A 15,000-nucleotide genomic window follows, 5' to 3' on the forward strand; every position below is an offset into this window, starting at 1 on the left:
TACGCGTTGAAATTTGTAATGGGTACTTTATTATTAAACGTTATGAATTAAGTAAAATGTATAGCAAACTTTTTAAAATCCAAAAATAAGATTTAAAATGATGCGCCCACACAAGAAATTAGGAAAGCAACAACAACAAAAATACATTGAAAGGGGAAGGTTTACAAATGATATCAACATTCGGTAGCTCCATCAATCATGCATTGGAATATTAAAGGTGTTGTTTTATTAAAAAATTGTACAACAAAGATTGAAAATAGAATTTATATAAAACTGGGAGAGCTAATATAGAAAAAAGAAGAACACCCCCCCCCCCCCCCCCAAAAAAAAAAAAAACTAAACCAAATAGAAATAAGAAAATTAACATAGCAGTACATTAGAAGAAGTGTGTGTGGGAGGGGGGGGGAGAGGGTTATTCGCAAACCACATGTTGCTAGACCGTGTTTCCGTGCGTCATTCATAAAAATCGTCGAACATCTCTCCCCGTTGGCGTCATTCCCCCGTTGGCGTCATTCGTATCTCTTTACACTCCCTTTGCTTATAATAAAAAATGCTTTGCTTACTTCACTAGTGCAATACTGTCTCATCTACAGTTTCAAAAAGAAAAAAAAGAACTCAAGAAAACAGGTGTGTCAGCGTTCGGTTTAATATTATAATTATAATATTAAAGTAATCTTAACATTTCAAATATAAACAAACTACAATATTTATCAAAATCTAAAAGAAAGGTGCAAAGACGGAACCTGCTGGTGTCAGTATATAAAATAAACACACCAACATTGCAGGTGTAACATTTTGCTCACTCCCTGTGATATTAACCCATGCGTCTGCCTGTCTGCCGTTCTGTCATATGCCTCTGGCATAGCAGAACATATAACACTCATCTTGCCCACATCCTATCTACCTTTATCCTACCTGGATGCACGTTTCCCACCCTTAAAACGTTTTTTTTTTCATTGCCCATTGCTCACATCCGACTGCACGCGTGTACGAGAGTTTTGTATTGGGTTTGGCCGTACGATGAGAGTGTGTTCGAGCATTCTTAATTCGAGTGTTGTTTTGTTTATTCATTCCTGTTTCTATTTTCATTGAATATCGTGTGCTGCTGCTAATGATAATCATTCCAAAAATATTGCGTTTTAAAAAAGTTTTCGACTTTCGATTTGAGAAGATATGAAGTGAGTATGATACGACAGCTGTGTGGGTGGAAAGAGGAGATAACGTGCTGTAAAATGAAGTATGTTTCACTCATCAATGTGACAATGTTGACTGAATACAGTATTGTAATGTCAAGATAGAGATCAGAAAATGTGTGTATGAAACAGTGCCAGAATAGAGCAAGAGAGGAAAATACAAGAGAAAATAATCCCCAAAAGTCAGTCTGCCTCGAGATGATTTTTGTTCTTTTCTTTTTTTTTTTAAATTCTATCTTTTTTTTTTTCTTTTTTTTTGTTTTGCTTTCTTGCTGTGTCTGGCACTGTTTCATAAACACTTTTCATATCGTTATCTTACACCAGAGTTTGCTCTCTTATTTGTCACCTTGTTATGTCAACTTGTTTTATTTTCATATGCAGAATTTCCCTCTCCCTTCTTCCCTTATTTCCCTTCCACCAACACTTTTCTCTCTGCCTAATCAATTTCCTCCTCCCCTTTTCTATTCATACTCTTTCTCATTTCAAATTCCTCTTCTTCCTCCTCCTTTTATCTATTCCTTGCTCTCTTCCGCTCCCTCTAATTCTTTCGTTTTTCTCTTTGTCATTACACTATCAATCATAACAATGGCTTTTAAGCGCAATGAATTAAACCTTGATTGGAAAATGCGTGACATCAATGCTATGCTTTTTATTATTATGACCATTGTCATCATCATGTTATTATTTCTATTATTATTCTTTACTACTGTCTCATTTCAGAATATAGTAGAACCATTTTCTCATTTTCTCTAAAAATTGGCTCTTCCTTTTTTTATGTTTTTGTTTTTGTTTTTGCTTTATAATAGAACGTCGTATGAAAGTAGTCACATCATCCTCACTACTCCATAGTTATTGCTAAACAGACGATAAAGAATACTATTTATTGACATTAGAATCTTCATAATATTAATCTACATGTAAGAGTCCGTTATCTATTCATAAGCCTGCGATTTTAGGTTTTTATTTCTATCGTATCGTATCGTGTCGTTTAAGAGTTAATAGGTTCTCAAAACCTTTACATTTTCTGTATAACTATCATGCATAGATTAAATTATCAAAATTATATAAACAACATTTAATGATAATTGATAATATTGAGTATCAAATATCTAATACATAAATAAGGGTCATAGTCAATAATCGTAGTATAATTCTCTCTATTTACATTCATTTGGCATATCTAACTTTATACGTCCAAGAGTTTCAAATAATTGATATACAAAATGCAATAATATCTAATGTCATGTTACATTATTTATCAAAATCAAATATTATATTGGTAAGTTCTTTGGCAGTCTTAAAAATATTAATTGAATTAGATTTTGTTTGTCTCAAACTTTAGATTATTCCAAAATGCCACAGTTCTTTGAATTTTTACACGTTTGAATTAAAATATATCTCAAACAATCGTCACATTTTTGTGTGAAAACAGCTGAGACTCATTTTGTCCAGAAAAGGAGACTGAGAGATGGGAAAATAAACGTACACATTCCTTTTGATAAAAATTCTAATAGTAAACTGTTGGAACTGCTTTTAAAAAGAGGCAAGAAAGGAGGGTGGTTACTGTTGAAAAGAGTTGTTGAGTGATTGATAGAAGTAAACTGACGTCAGTGACAAAAATAGCTCGTGTAAACAGCATTTATTTCATGGATACGATGGACGACGCAGATTTGATCGCAAAAATTGGAAGGAAGAGGTGAGTACAACTGTGATACTCATCATAAAAACGTTCAAAAGTTAAATATTTGGTTTTAAGCCAGCTACCTTACGTAAGAGTTACCAGTTTTGTATTTCTAAGCCATTTCAATGGCAAGTTATATTTATATTTATGTTAGATTAATCAATTGATATTTGGCATGATTGAGAGATGATATAGTTTTTTACCCCTCTTTCTTCTTTCTTATATATTTATTTATATATTTATGTATGTATTTATTGATTTATTTGCTTAATATACTTTTTGTTTTTGACATTTTTTATCAACAACGTCTTGATTTATGGCTAATACACACACAAAATACAGGTTAAAATGATTCCACTGATTTTTAACGATAAATAAGCAGGACTTGTTAATACTGCCATCAGGTAGTAAAAAAACTCTTCCTCAATTTGAATATAGTCGTAGATTATTGATGATTTTGCCAGTATTTACTCGCCGTTAGCATTTCATTTTCTATGACTTAGTTTGCACAATAAAATACATGTAGTTGTCTTTGTTTAACACCAATATGGCAATGTATAGATTCAGAAATAGTTTGGAAGACTGACTTGTTTCGATGTCTTCAGTTAAGGTCATTCTATTCTGTCACGGGGATTCCCGCTATAAACAATGACAGCATTTGGACTGGCAATATTGTTCTACATTGGTTCATTCTTAAACTAACAAAAATAAGATTGCTTAATAAAGCCCTAGCCCACAGTAAACATAAAGCAACACGTTATAATTATTTTTCCTGATGGTAAAACGGTGGATGAGACATTCATCCAGTTGGGCCTAATTTAATTGTGATCTACCATCTCAAAATTGTATTGTGTCGAGATGAATCAAACCCCGAAAAGTTTATTAAGATTAAAATTATAAGAAATACGAACGAGTCGTTTTCAATTTACGAATTGCATGTATGCTCCATCATGATGAGAATCCCAAGTTTCATATTCCTGGCTATGGATTCAATTTCCAGAAACTAGATCATCCCGACAGAAAGCCGCTTTGAATGTTGGATCACAATTCAAACGTTTATTTCAATTCAAAACGTTTATTATAGACAATTGCCAATATAAGTCATACAAGAATATATTTTCATCAACAAATCACAATTCATGTCGTCACTTTGAGACAGTACTTCTGTACAACAGACACACAACTCCAGAAGAGCTGTACTGAGTGTGAATTCTAATTGAAACAAATATCCTCAACAACATTAATTAATGTCATAGATATTCTTTCCATTTGCATATGAATGCGTTGTTATTTTTGGATGACACGTGTTTGTTTTTGTTTTTTTGTTTTGTTTTTTTTGTTTTTTTCAAAAACATGCCCAACTGTTTCGTGAATATTAGGTACTGTATTAACAGGTTATCATCCCATAACCGTTTCCATTAGATTTTTTTTCCTTTTTTTAAAATGTGCTTTGGATGATATGGGAATATTTATACGTGGCGCTCTTAATCTTGGACAATCATTTAGATGGTACATATGACGAGTATCTACAGTTGCTACCATGGCCATGTAGGAGATGCCACGACTTCTCATTAAAGACATTAAATAGTAAGCCTTGCAGTCTGACTGACGATTCCGGAGAATTATGTGATTCAGCCACAGATTTTTAAAAACCCCGATAAGAATAGCTGCTCTCTCCATCCGTGTTGTTAATTGTTTCCATTGCTCACGGTCCTGGACCAGCGTTTTGAGGCTGTTGTGACATTTGTACTGACGGCACTGCAGTTTTTCTTAGTTCTTCAGGGATTAATTCGGCCTCATCTGAATCTAGAAATTTCTTATATGTGGAGAGATCCTGGTTCAGGGTAGTTACTATTGATGTTGGTGGTCTCCCTACATATTTGTTGCCATGAAGGAAACAGTCTGTCATTGCAGTTTGGGCCGGGATGTTATCTTCTCGAAGTAAGATGTGACCAAATAGCCTCTATGGCTTTCCTTTATTATTGTACTCAGGCGTTGGACCCTGGTTTATTTTTCATTGAGATCAGTATTTGTAATAATCTCTGACCAATAGATTCCGATTACGAGACTTTATTGTTTGCGTTGGCATGAATCGAGACTTTCGAAGTAAGGATAAAGACATTATGTAACGTGGAAATGTTGGATACAAGTTGGGTTTTTTTCTGAAAAAAGATTCTTTACGTGATTAGATACCCTATATTCGGATTATCAACTTGTTTCAATAACAACCTTTTTTGTTATTACAATGATAAGCACTCTATAGAATGTATCAGTACCCCTATTCCCAAATGCCAAACGATTATCTGAATGACATTGATGTAGAATGCTGTCAAAAATTGACGGAAAAGTACTGATGTGACCCCGACAGGTGCCAGTCAATATTCCTCTTTATTCTTTTAGTCCAGTTCCGCCTTAAACCCAGAGTGGCATTCTGTGCTCAAATCAATTGAACTTTACGTATAATTTATCGTGTTGATATTTTTGGTATTTATTATCTTTTCCGGACATAACAGTATATTCGTAATATATATACACACACATGTATATATATATATATATATATGTGTGTGTGTGTGTGTGTGTGTGTGTGTCTTTGAGTGTGTGGGTGTGTGTGTGTGTGTGTGAATTGCCAGAATAATCAATTTTTGCTTTGAAGATTTTCTTCCTTCATTTATTCTTTTTAATTTAATTAATTGTTGGGGTTTTTTAGGGGTGTTTTTTTTTTTTTTTGGGGGGGGGGGGGCTTTTAGAGGTGTAAAATAACTTCCACGGTCCATTTTAGGCTGGTATTTCAACACTGACGTCGGCCTGTTTGAATTATATACACAGATGCCCTAATGTATACATGAGGCCAGTTTACACAGAGTCTACCTTTAACTGGCCAAAAGCTTTTGTTTTATTTTAGCAAGAATTTTTTTTCATATTATTAAAAACCGTATAGCCATAAATTTTGATGCCCCATTCCAGATATACACAATTTCTTTGAAATCTATGGTTTAAGAATTTTCAACATTCCTGTGTTGATCTAAATCAGTTGATATTTGAGGTTATGGTTTCTGACCAAAATGATAGAGACTTTGGAAAATCACATATTATATTCAAATTGTCAGCTCAAATTAAAATGCGTTAGATGTTATTCTTTGGGTGTATTTTTACATTTATTGATGATAATAGGAAGCCGACATTATCAACAACGACGACCCAGATATAAAGATAGACATAGAATGGTAGTTTCCTCACGGCGCATTTTGTTGTTGTTGTTGGGGTTGTTTTTTTTCGTGGGCGGGGGGGGGGGTGATTCTGTTGCTGTTCTTGTTGTTGCTCTTATTATTGCTGTTGTTGTTGTTGTCGTTGTTGTTGTTGTTGTTGTTGCTGTTGCCGTTGTTGTTGCTGCTGCTGTTTCCGTTGATGTTTGGTTGTTGTGTTCTTGACGATCGATTTCAGATTGAATAAATATGCAAAATATACTCTTAATGATAAGTAATAAGAATTGTAATAAGCCGTTTTGAGGACAGCTTTTAGACTGAATAGGTTTCTTTTTGGTCCGTGCCTCTGACTGTTCAGATCATCATTTATTTCTTGAAATGTCCCATTTGCGACCAACCACTTGTTTCAAAACTAGGTGCTAAAACTTGCATAATATTGTCAATATATGAAGCTTTATTTCAATTCATATTTTCAGGGGTATAAAGTATGCAGTTTCCTAAATTGAGGAACACTAAATTTTGTATTTTTAATCTTTTAACACAAATTAGACAAATGCCAAACTCGACATAATACAAATTTGAGACGATGAGTCAGATTTTAAAACTGGTCAATGACCCTACACTCTTTGAGACGATGGATCACGTGTTAAAACTGGTTTATGACCTTACACATCTTTGAGACGATGGATCACATGTTAAAACTGGTCTATGACCTTACACATCTTAGAGACGATGGATCACATGTTAAAACTGGTCTATGACCTTACACATCTTTGAGACGATGGATCACATGTTAAAACTGGTCTATGACCTTAGACATCTTTGCACTTGAAAATACATCAAGTTGATTTATAAGATTGAAAAAATTATCTGATGTCTATCCTACTAATTAGTCACTGTGGACATGAACTTTTGCGTAAAGACCCCATTGGCAACACAGCTATAGTGGATTTTGAAATGGGAATTGGACCTATTAGTTAAATATCTCTGTCACGGATTGAGTCCCTTAGATGTGTCCAAAACAGTGCATTCTATTATTTGGACAACTTGGACGTAACCAGTATTTCTCAAGGCTTTCGGATTTCTACGAATCAACGAAAATCACATATATTCCCAACACATGCGCACAAGCCATTATATTTCTTCTTCTTACTGCAAACTACCTGGGGTAAGCTTATATTGTCGCAGGCTTTGGTGTGCATGTTGGTGTTTAGAGTGGCACAGAAGCGATTCTGTCTCTAAACTGTTTAAGGTTTTCAGAGCTACTACATCCGCAGGCAGGCTGCTCCTAATTCTAATCATTTAATGGGGAAAAAACGACTGGCATTGCACTCTTGAACGTGGAATTTGGAATCTGCGATCATGTACTCTGGTTTCTCCCCATGTTGTTCAGATGACAATCCCATCTTTTAGATTATTATTTTTTCACCAATAAAGGGACTGAATTGGGCAGACCATACATTTGCTCAAAATATCTTAGTCAAAAGATTGGGAGACATATTACGTCGCTCTAAAACCATAACTTAACAAAGGCAAGTTATGCATGAAAACCCAGAATTGTCAACGGGTCATTCTTTGGACGCAGAACGCGTTGAAATTCTATTTAGGCAGATCTGTGTTCCTATTTTTAACAATTGACAATTGGTGGACTGTTTTGTTTTTGTTGTTGTTGTTGTTTATTTGTTTGCTTATGTTGTTTTTTGTTCTATTGATGTTGCTTGTTTGTTTGGGGATTTTTTTGTCATGTTTTTGTTTGGTTGTTTTGGTTTGTTGTCATTCTGCTTTTGTTTTGTTATATTTTGTTGGGGTTTCTTTTGGGTTTTTTTTTTTTTTTTGGGGTTTTTTTTTTTGGGGGGGGGGGGGGGTGTTGTTGTTTCTTTAATTTGCCAATTTCTTCTTATTTCTTTTTTTTCTTTGGTTCTTTCTTTTTTTGTTTTTTGTTTTTTGTTTTGTTTGTATGTTTATTCTTGGTATCAACGATAAACGTTTCTTTGTATTCAGAATTATTGGCTCGGATAGGGTCAATTGGTAAAGTTGTTTCAAGCCATGAATAAAATAACAATTAATCATGGCAACTACGTTAATCTATGGTTGGTAGGTTGTATGGAACTCCAGATTGTTATTTCAGAAGGAATGTGGAATTTGGGCGTAAATTCCAGGCTGTCTATTCGCAGTATGGATGATGATATCACTATCACCTCGTTTACATCACTGTTTTGTCGTCATCGTCATCGTCATCATCACCGTCATCGAACACATGGATATGGTTACCTGTATTTACAGCACATAATGTGTCGGTGTTTATATATTATATATATATATTATATATATATATATATATATATATTATATATATATATATATATATATATATATATATAACATTATTGAAGGATGTCGTGTAGTTCAGACAGTGCTTTATAAATTAAATTAACAAATCACAGCATTTTAATGATATATATATATATATATATATATATATATATATATATATATATATATATATATATATATATATATATAGGCAGGTTTTCCAAAACTCGTTAAGTTGATTTTTCTAGTTTTTGAGATTTTCCATCCACGAGATAAATTGAAATGTAAACTTTGTTTTAAGATCAACTGGCACAAGAATTGCTCTAGATTTGTGTGAATTTGAAGGTTAAATATGATAAAATAATAAACCGAATGAGAGATTTTAGTAGAAATAATCCTCAATATCTCAAAATGGGGAATACGGAGTTAAGGAGTTTTGGAAAACCACTCTTCATATATATTATACTCAATGGCGCGCGCGCACATTTTACTGACACAAAGAATTAAGTTGTATTACGAGTACAATAGCTCTTTATGATCTAGTCATAACGGGATATAATTATGGAATTCACCTAATGTTTTCTTGAATAAATGCATAATTTTCAAGCACAACGCCATGGCATAGAGAGTTAGATAAAACATTTGCTTTTATTCTATGTGTTCGTCACCCGAACTGGGGTGCAGTCAGGGATTTTACAAGTCTGCCCACCCAACAGTGGTTGGTTTACGACAGGCTAGCGTCCTCTCAAAATAATAAGTGATAGTTACTGCACATCTGGATGACTACCCCTTCGTTTTGCGTTATTCTATTTGTTTGTTGTAGGATTATTTTCTGCTTCTGCTCTTTGGGTGTTTGTTTTTGTTGTGTTTTTTGTTTTGTTTTGTTTTTTGTATGTTTGTTTATTTGCAACTTCTTTTTGTTCGACGATCTTACGTCTTCTTGTACGAAATAGAGAGTTCCTCGTGGATATAATTTAGAAAATCTCTCCTTTTTACTTTTCTTTGTCTAATGCTGTTGGTATTGACTGTGCTCGTTTTGTATTATATCGAATTGTCTTGAAAAGCGACATTTCCTGAAATCATGGGATGAAGGAGTTATATATAACACCAGTAGAAGTTTATTTGTCGTTCTCCCATCTAGCCAATTAACATTTCATCAGAGCTCTAATAAATAATAGATTATCTTGGATGTAAAATATTATAGTACATAATATCATAGAAGGAATGACATTTGGAATCCATTCACCTTTATAACTGACACCTTCATGATCCTCTTCATTCACTTTATAACAAAGAAGTCATTTGGACGTGTATGAACAAAATATGTAAGTACCTCCACAGAAGGAACGAAATTAATTTCGTTCAGCTCTTTGGTATTGTTATTAACCAGCCTTTTCATGTGTAGTTCTCACTAAATTCTATCAATCAGACTATATACGTTTAAGGTTACACACAGTTGTGTGTTTGGTATGTTTTATCAGGCTGGCGAATGCTGTGAGTTTTTTGGCTAAGCGCAAAGCATCACTAGGGTACTAAATGGAAGAGGCAGGTGGTAGGAGGATAGAGATAGAGAGGAAAGATCGGTTGATGCGATGTGGACTACATTGATTCTTGTCACAATTCAGGGAGCAAGCAATAGTGTACGTTTTTTTAATCTGAAAAGGTGTGTACGAAACAGTTCCAGACATAATATTAGAGAGAAAAATACAAGAAAAGAACACATCCGCAAATATCAGCCTGTCTGGTATGGTGATCAAACATCAGACAGCCTGAACCCCGGTTAGACGTTGATTCTTGCAAACATTATAATTTAATGTCACAATGTTATACAACATAATCAAGCAAACATTCTACTCCTGCATTAATTCATAAATGGTAAAAACAGACTGGAAATATCGGCTAAACATCAAGCAATCTCAGATGGAATGTTGGGAAGTTATATAGACATTTCTTATAAATAAATAAGTAAATGGGAAAACTTAAATATTTGGTTACAAAACTGACTCTGAAGTCCTGACGTAAGGCAATAAAGGTTCAACTCGTAAACGTCACTTTGTTTACAAATTAAGATGTTAGAATATTAGAAAGATGGAAAAACAGGTAGAAGGGGAGTGTCACGGTTGGTAGCCAGGTAAAGCGCGTTGAGCACGTTTGGAGATATTGCGCTATGTAAATGCACAAGTTTAGCGAGAAAGACGGCGCATGCCTTCCTTATGAGTGTTTAAGCCATATTTTCATCAATGTTTGAGATTTCGATGAAGATAATATGGATAATACATTCACATATTATTATGTAGGTAGTCAGATGGTAGATATGTAGCCAACAAAATCCTGTACTCTCCGTATAATCATAGCTATCGATGTCTTTGATATAAATATATAGGCCGATCAGTTCTCTTGGGGGTCAATAGGTCATTCCTGGCACCTGTTGTCAATCTTGATTATCTAGTTAATGCACGAAGTAGGTTTATTGATATCCATCTCGAAAATAGAATTTCAGACATTCGATTAGGCCCAGTTGATTACTGGTACAATGCCCAAAATGTTTTTTTAAATCTTACTTTATAAATGATCCCCCCCCCCCTCCCCCGACTTGTCAAATATTCATAAACCCGAGACTTCTTGGTTAAATATTTTATAAAAATTTGTGGGTCATCCCAATCTATTGATATTTGAAGTGAATGTTTCCGGGCCAGACTAAGAATAAGTGTTTTGTCAATTGACGACAAGGTAGGTTATAATGTCGAGTAGCAATGACCCAGTAATAATATTATTGTTGATTAAATAAGACTGGGTAGGTAGATGAATGAGTTTGAACTGAGTGCAGGATTTGTTTCCGCCAACATGAAACATGAAACAGCATTTATAGTTGAACTATTATTATCAGATGGGCTTCGTTGGCGAATTATTCAGAAATTATGAGGCAGAAACAATGATACTGGCTTCTAATCTCTTTAAAAAGTTGAGTTTAAAAAGAACGTTTTGTTTAACAGCTCAGGACGACCCATAAACTCATTGTATTACCTACGACAATGTTTGGAACTCTACGAATTAGTACTTGTTTGTTTTACTCTCGTGTCTATTTCATATCCCTATTTGTTTACGTGTGTACCTTTCTGCGTCAGGTCACGGGAAACTGGGTGTTTAAAATAAAAATACATCAATCTTCTGACATTATGTCCTACCTTGATGGAGCGTTACTCGAATATTGTTATTGTTATCCTTTGCAGTGCATTTTGTGCATACAGACAGGAAGATGGGTAAAGTGCTATCCAACATATTTCAGGTTTGAACAAATCTTTGGAGGAGAGTACCGTTCTTCCAATGTTCCATAAATGTTCAAGAAAAATTAAGTTCCCGTGCGTATCTTAAAGCTTATTTTAACTAGGTGTTTTAACTGTGATCATTGAATTGGTTTGAAACTGGGTATACCAATTTACTATATTTTGTATTATGTTCCAATCTCGTTTAGTTTGTGGTATGGAGGATTGCTTGTGCCTGTATTTGCAATTTTTAAAATAGTTAGTGTTTGTGTTTGTCTTGTTTGCCTTTGTTTGAAAAAGAAATTATTTTCTGTCGCCTCATCAATGAGCTCGAATGTAATTTTATGAAGAAACGTCTCGTTTGACACTTTTTCCTGGGCCGCCATCGTTCCACACAAGCCTTGCTGCTTTTCTCTGAACCCGATGACCATCATCGTATTTCCCGATTAGACGTGCCCAGAACTTTCCTGCCGTTATCTCGATTTGACGCGATGTTCAACTTTTAAAATATTTTTGTCATTTTGTCATTGGCCGAAGGAGGGTTTTGAGCCCTTGCCGTTCATTGTTTTGTAACTTACTCTTTAAAAAAAAAAAGCTGCTACATTCATCATTTTATATTACTTTTACAGTCTACAGCTTCTAGCAGCTTTATATTCACTGTGACATTTAATTTATGTTTCAACGTATGGCTGGCAATGGCTCTGCGGCCATTTTCTTTCAAGATATAATTTGGGACCAGTCATCTCAGATAACGTCAGATTAGACCTGATAATTAAAATTGGATTTTAAGCGCAATATAAAAATTGAATAAAAATAAACGCCTTTATAAAGTAGAGCTAGTTTTGTATCATCTGTGCCTACTTTCAGTCCGACATAATACCGGATGGAGGCGACAGGTCACATTTGGCAGGTTATTCGTACCACTATCCTTGTGCATTCTTACGTTCCATAGTCAATTTGGTTCTCCCTCTGGATGATTGGAGATGATTCACAGAGTCAATCCGAATTATGTCCGAAAGACCTTAATGAAGAAAATTAATTTTTAAGTTGAAATTATTTGAAATAGTATAGCATTTATGTTTTTTTTAAAAGAAAAGGAGCAAAGCGTAGACTCCATGACATGCTATCTAAAAAATCATATTGTATTTGTTTACCTTAAAGTTCATTGTTTACCTTAAAGTTCATTGTTTACCTTAAAGTTCAATGTTAAGCATCGAGTTGACCCCAGGATAATACCGTTGTGAGATGATTGATCGGATAGGAATATGGGATGACCCTATGCTATATGTCCAAACAACATGGCTGGGAGATGGTCAGGAATTTTTTTTAAAACTTATATTATTTTGATTTTCCGTTAACTAGAGAGGAAAGGGAGGAGGTACGATAAAGTTATGGGATTTTATTTTTCCAACAGGAAATGAGTTTTTCAGATGATACTTATTAGTTCAATCTAGACATTATCACTCATATAGAGCTTTCCATATCTGATAAGTATTGGGATATGTAGAGAAATGAGATACTACACGGACTTGAAAGCGTTTCCCTGGAACTAAATAAGTAATCCTAGGATCCTGGGGGTTTGTGGAGAAGTAGCTGGTGGTTGTTACTTACCTTTTACAGGTTTCTTATCTTCAAAGCTGATAAGGGAGAGAACTGCTGGTGTAGTAGTAAGTAGAAACGCCGCAAAACTTAAGATTGAAATATCGCAATTTGGATACCTATGTCTTGCATTTATAATTTTAGGACGTGTTTTTGCTACCTTAAATACAACAATAAAAACAGAGGTTGTTGTCATATTTTATGTATGTATGTATGTATGTATGTATGTATGTATGTATGTATGTGTGTGTATGTATGTATGTATGTATGTATGTATGTATGTATGTATGTATGTATGTATGTATGTATGTATTTTTGTCACACCAACCCATCGAAATGGATAAAATTATTTTCAACACTACACAGTGTTTTCATCAAAAACAACACATTCCAAATCCAAAGACCCGATAATGGACAGCCGTTTAGCATTGAATTTCTCCACTACTGCAAACGAATCTTAACAAAATTCCCAGATGGACCGATAAAAAAAATTATAAAAGACCCGATCAACAATTATGAAGCTCTATTAAAATACATCGAAATAAAAATAATAGATATAAGTCCTCCATTATGCCCTCCCTTATCCAAAACAACACACCAAGAGCATAGGAGGAAAAAGAGGTGACATGACAAGAACTCAAAGCAATATTCGTAAACCACCAACGAAAAGCTATTGATATTATTAGAAACGGATGTAAACAAACACACTCAAGTTGTGAGATAGATATCAACACAGTAGAGACTGCCTATAAAGAAAAATGTCAACGAAACAATATAAACATTAGTGACACACCCTGATCCGATGATGTCACTATCCCCCCTCCCGCACGGACATCATCAACAAGTGAGTTTACAATCGACGAACTCACAAGCTGTGTTAAAAAAATACCTAATGAAAAGTCACCCGGGGCAGACGGTGTCACCTATAAATATATAAAACAAAATATAAACAAACTGGCACCAATTTTTACGGCCATCTTTAACACCTGTTTAAAATATCAAAAAGTCCCCCCAGACTGGAAACACAGTATCATAACAATGGTACCAAAAAAGAATGGGAACAAGGACAACGCCGACGACTAGCGACCTATCGCCTTATTACATCTTCATCATCGTCATCATCATCATCATCATTATCATCGTCATCAACACTAATATCATTATTACCTCTGGGACATTTTGTGGCAGAGTCTGAAACTTCAGTGTTCAAATTAATACTCCAGCTCTATAGATAGAATGCGCTTGGCCAAGCAGTTCACAACATTGCCATCCGGAAGTATAACGGACCAACACACAAACTCTGTGTAACCATGAACTTTTATAGTCTTGTTAATACAGTTTAGTGAGAACAAGTCACAAACGCGGATGGCAAAAACAATAACAAAGGCCTGAGTGACGTCATCTGCATACTATCTATACATTGTACATTATTTTAGGAAATGGTATTATGTCAATGAATATGTTACCCTTGTTACATTATCATGTATATTTCCTGAAATAAACAATTTTGATATGTATGTATGTATGTATGTATGTATGTATGTATGTATGTATGTATGTATGTATGTATGTGTGTATGTGTGTGTGTGTGTTTGTGTGTGTGTGTGTATGTATGTATGTATGTATGCATGTATGTATGTATGTATGTATCAGGGACGGCTGGTAATAATGGGCAGGGTGGGCAAATACCAGCCTGTTTTTTCAAGTTATATGCTGTATTACCAGGTCCGAAATAATCAAATCTA

The 15,000-nt window shown here is 34.4% G+C and overlaps 1 protein-coding gene across 14 annotated transcripts in view; it reads left to right on the plus strand.

Annotated features, from left to right (window-relative positions):
• Positions 1-15,000, plus strand: part of LOC144968837 (E3 ubiquitin-protein ligase TRIM45-like) — a 98,869-nt gene that overhangs the window by 19,173 nt on the left and 64,696 nt on the right. For 3 of the 14 annotated variants that reach the window (XR_013644665.1, XM_078907572.1, XM_078907564.1), the window contains exons 1-2: positions 956-1,178; positions 2,626-2,889. The exons of 5 other annotated variants lie outside the window; for them this stretch is intronic. Coding sequence is in view for 6 of the 9 variants with exons in the window: in XM_078907572.1 (XP_078763698.1) it covers positions 2,840-2,889 (50 nt within the window). In the remaining 3 variants the exon portion in view is untranslated. Of the gene's footprint in view, positions 1-955; positions 1,238-2,512; positions 2,890-15,000 lie in introns of those variants that run through there. 6 more of the 14 variants (XR_013644664.1, XM_078907573.1, XM_078907565.1 and 3 more) reach the window with 4 other exon arrangements.

Source organism: Berghia stephanieae, chromosome 3 (genome assembly GCF_034508935.2).
Source record: "Berghia stephanieae isolate SIO BIC M18660-M18661 chromosome 3, UCSD_Bste_1.3, whole genome shotgun sequence".
Taxonomy (NCBI): domain Eukaryota; kingdom Metazoa; phylum Mollusca; class Gastropoda; order Nudibranchia; family Aeolidiidae; genus Berghia; species Berghia stephanieae.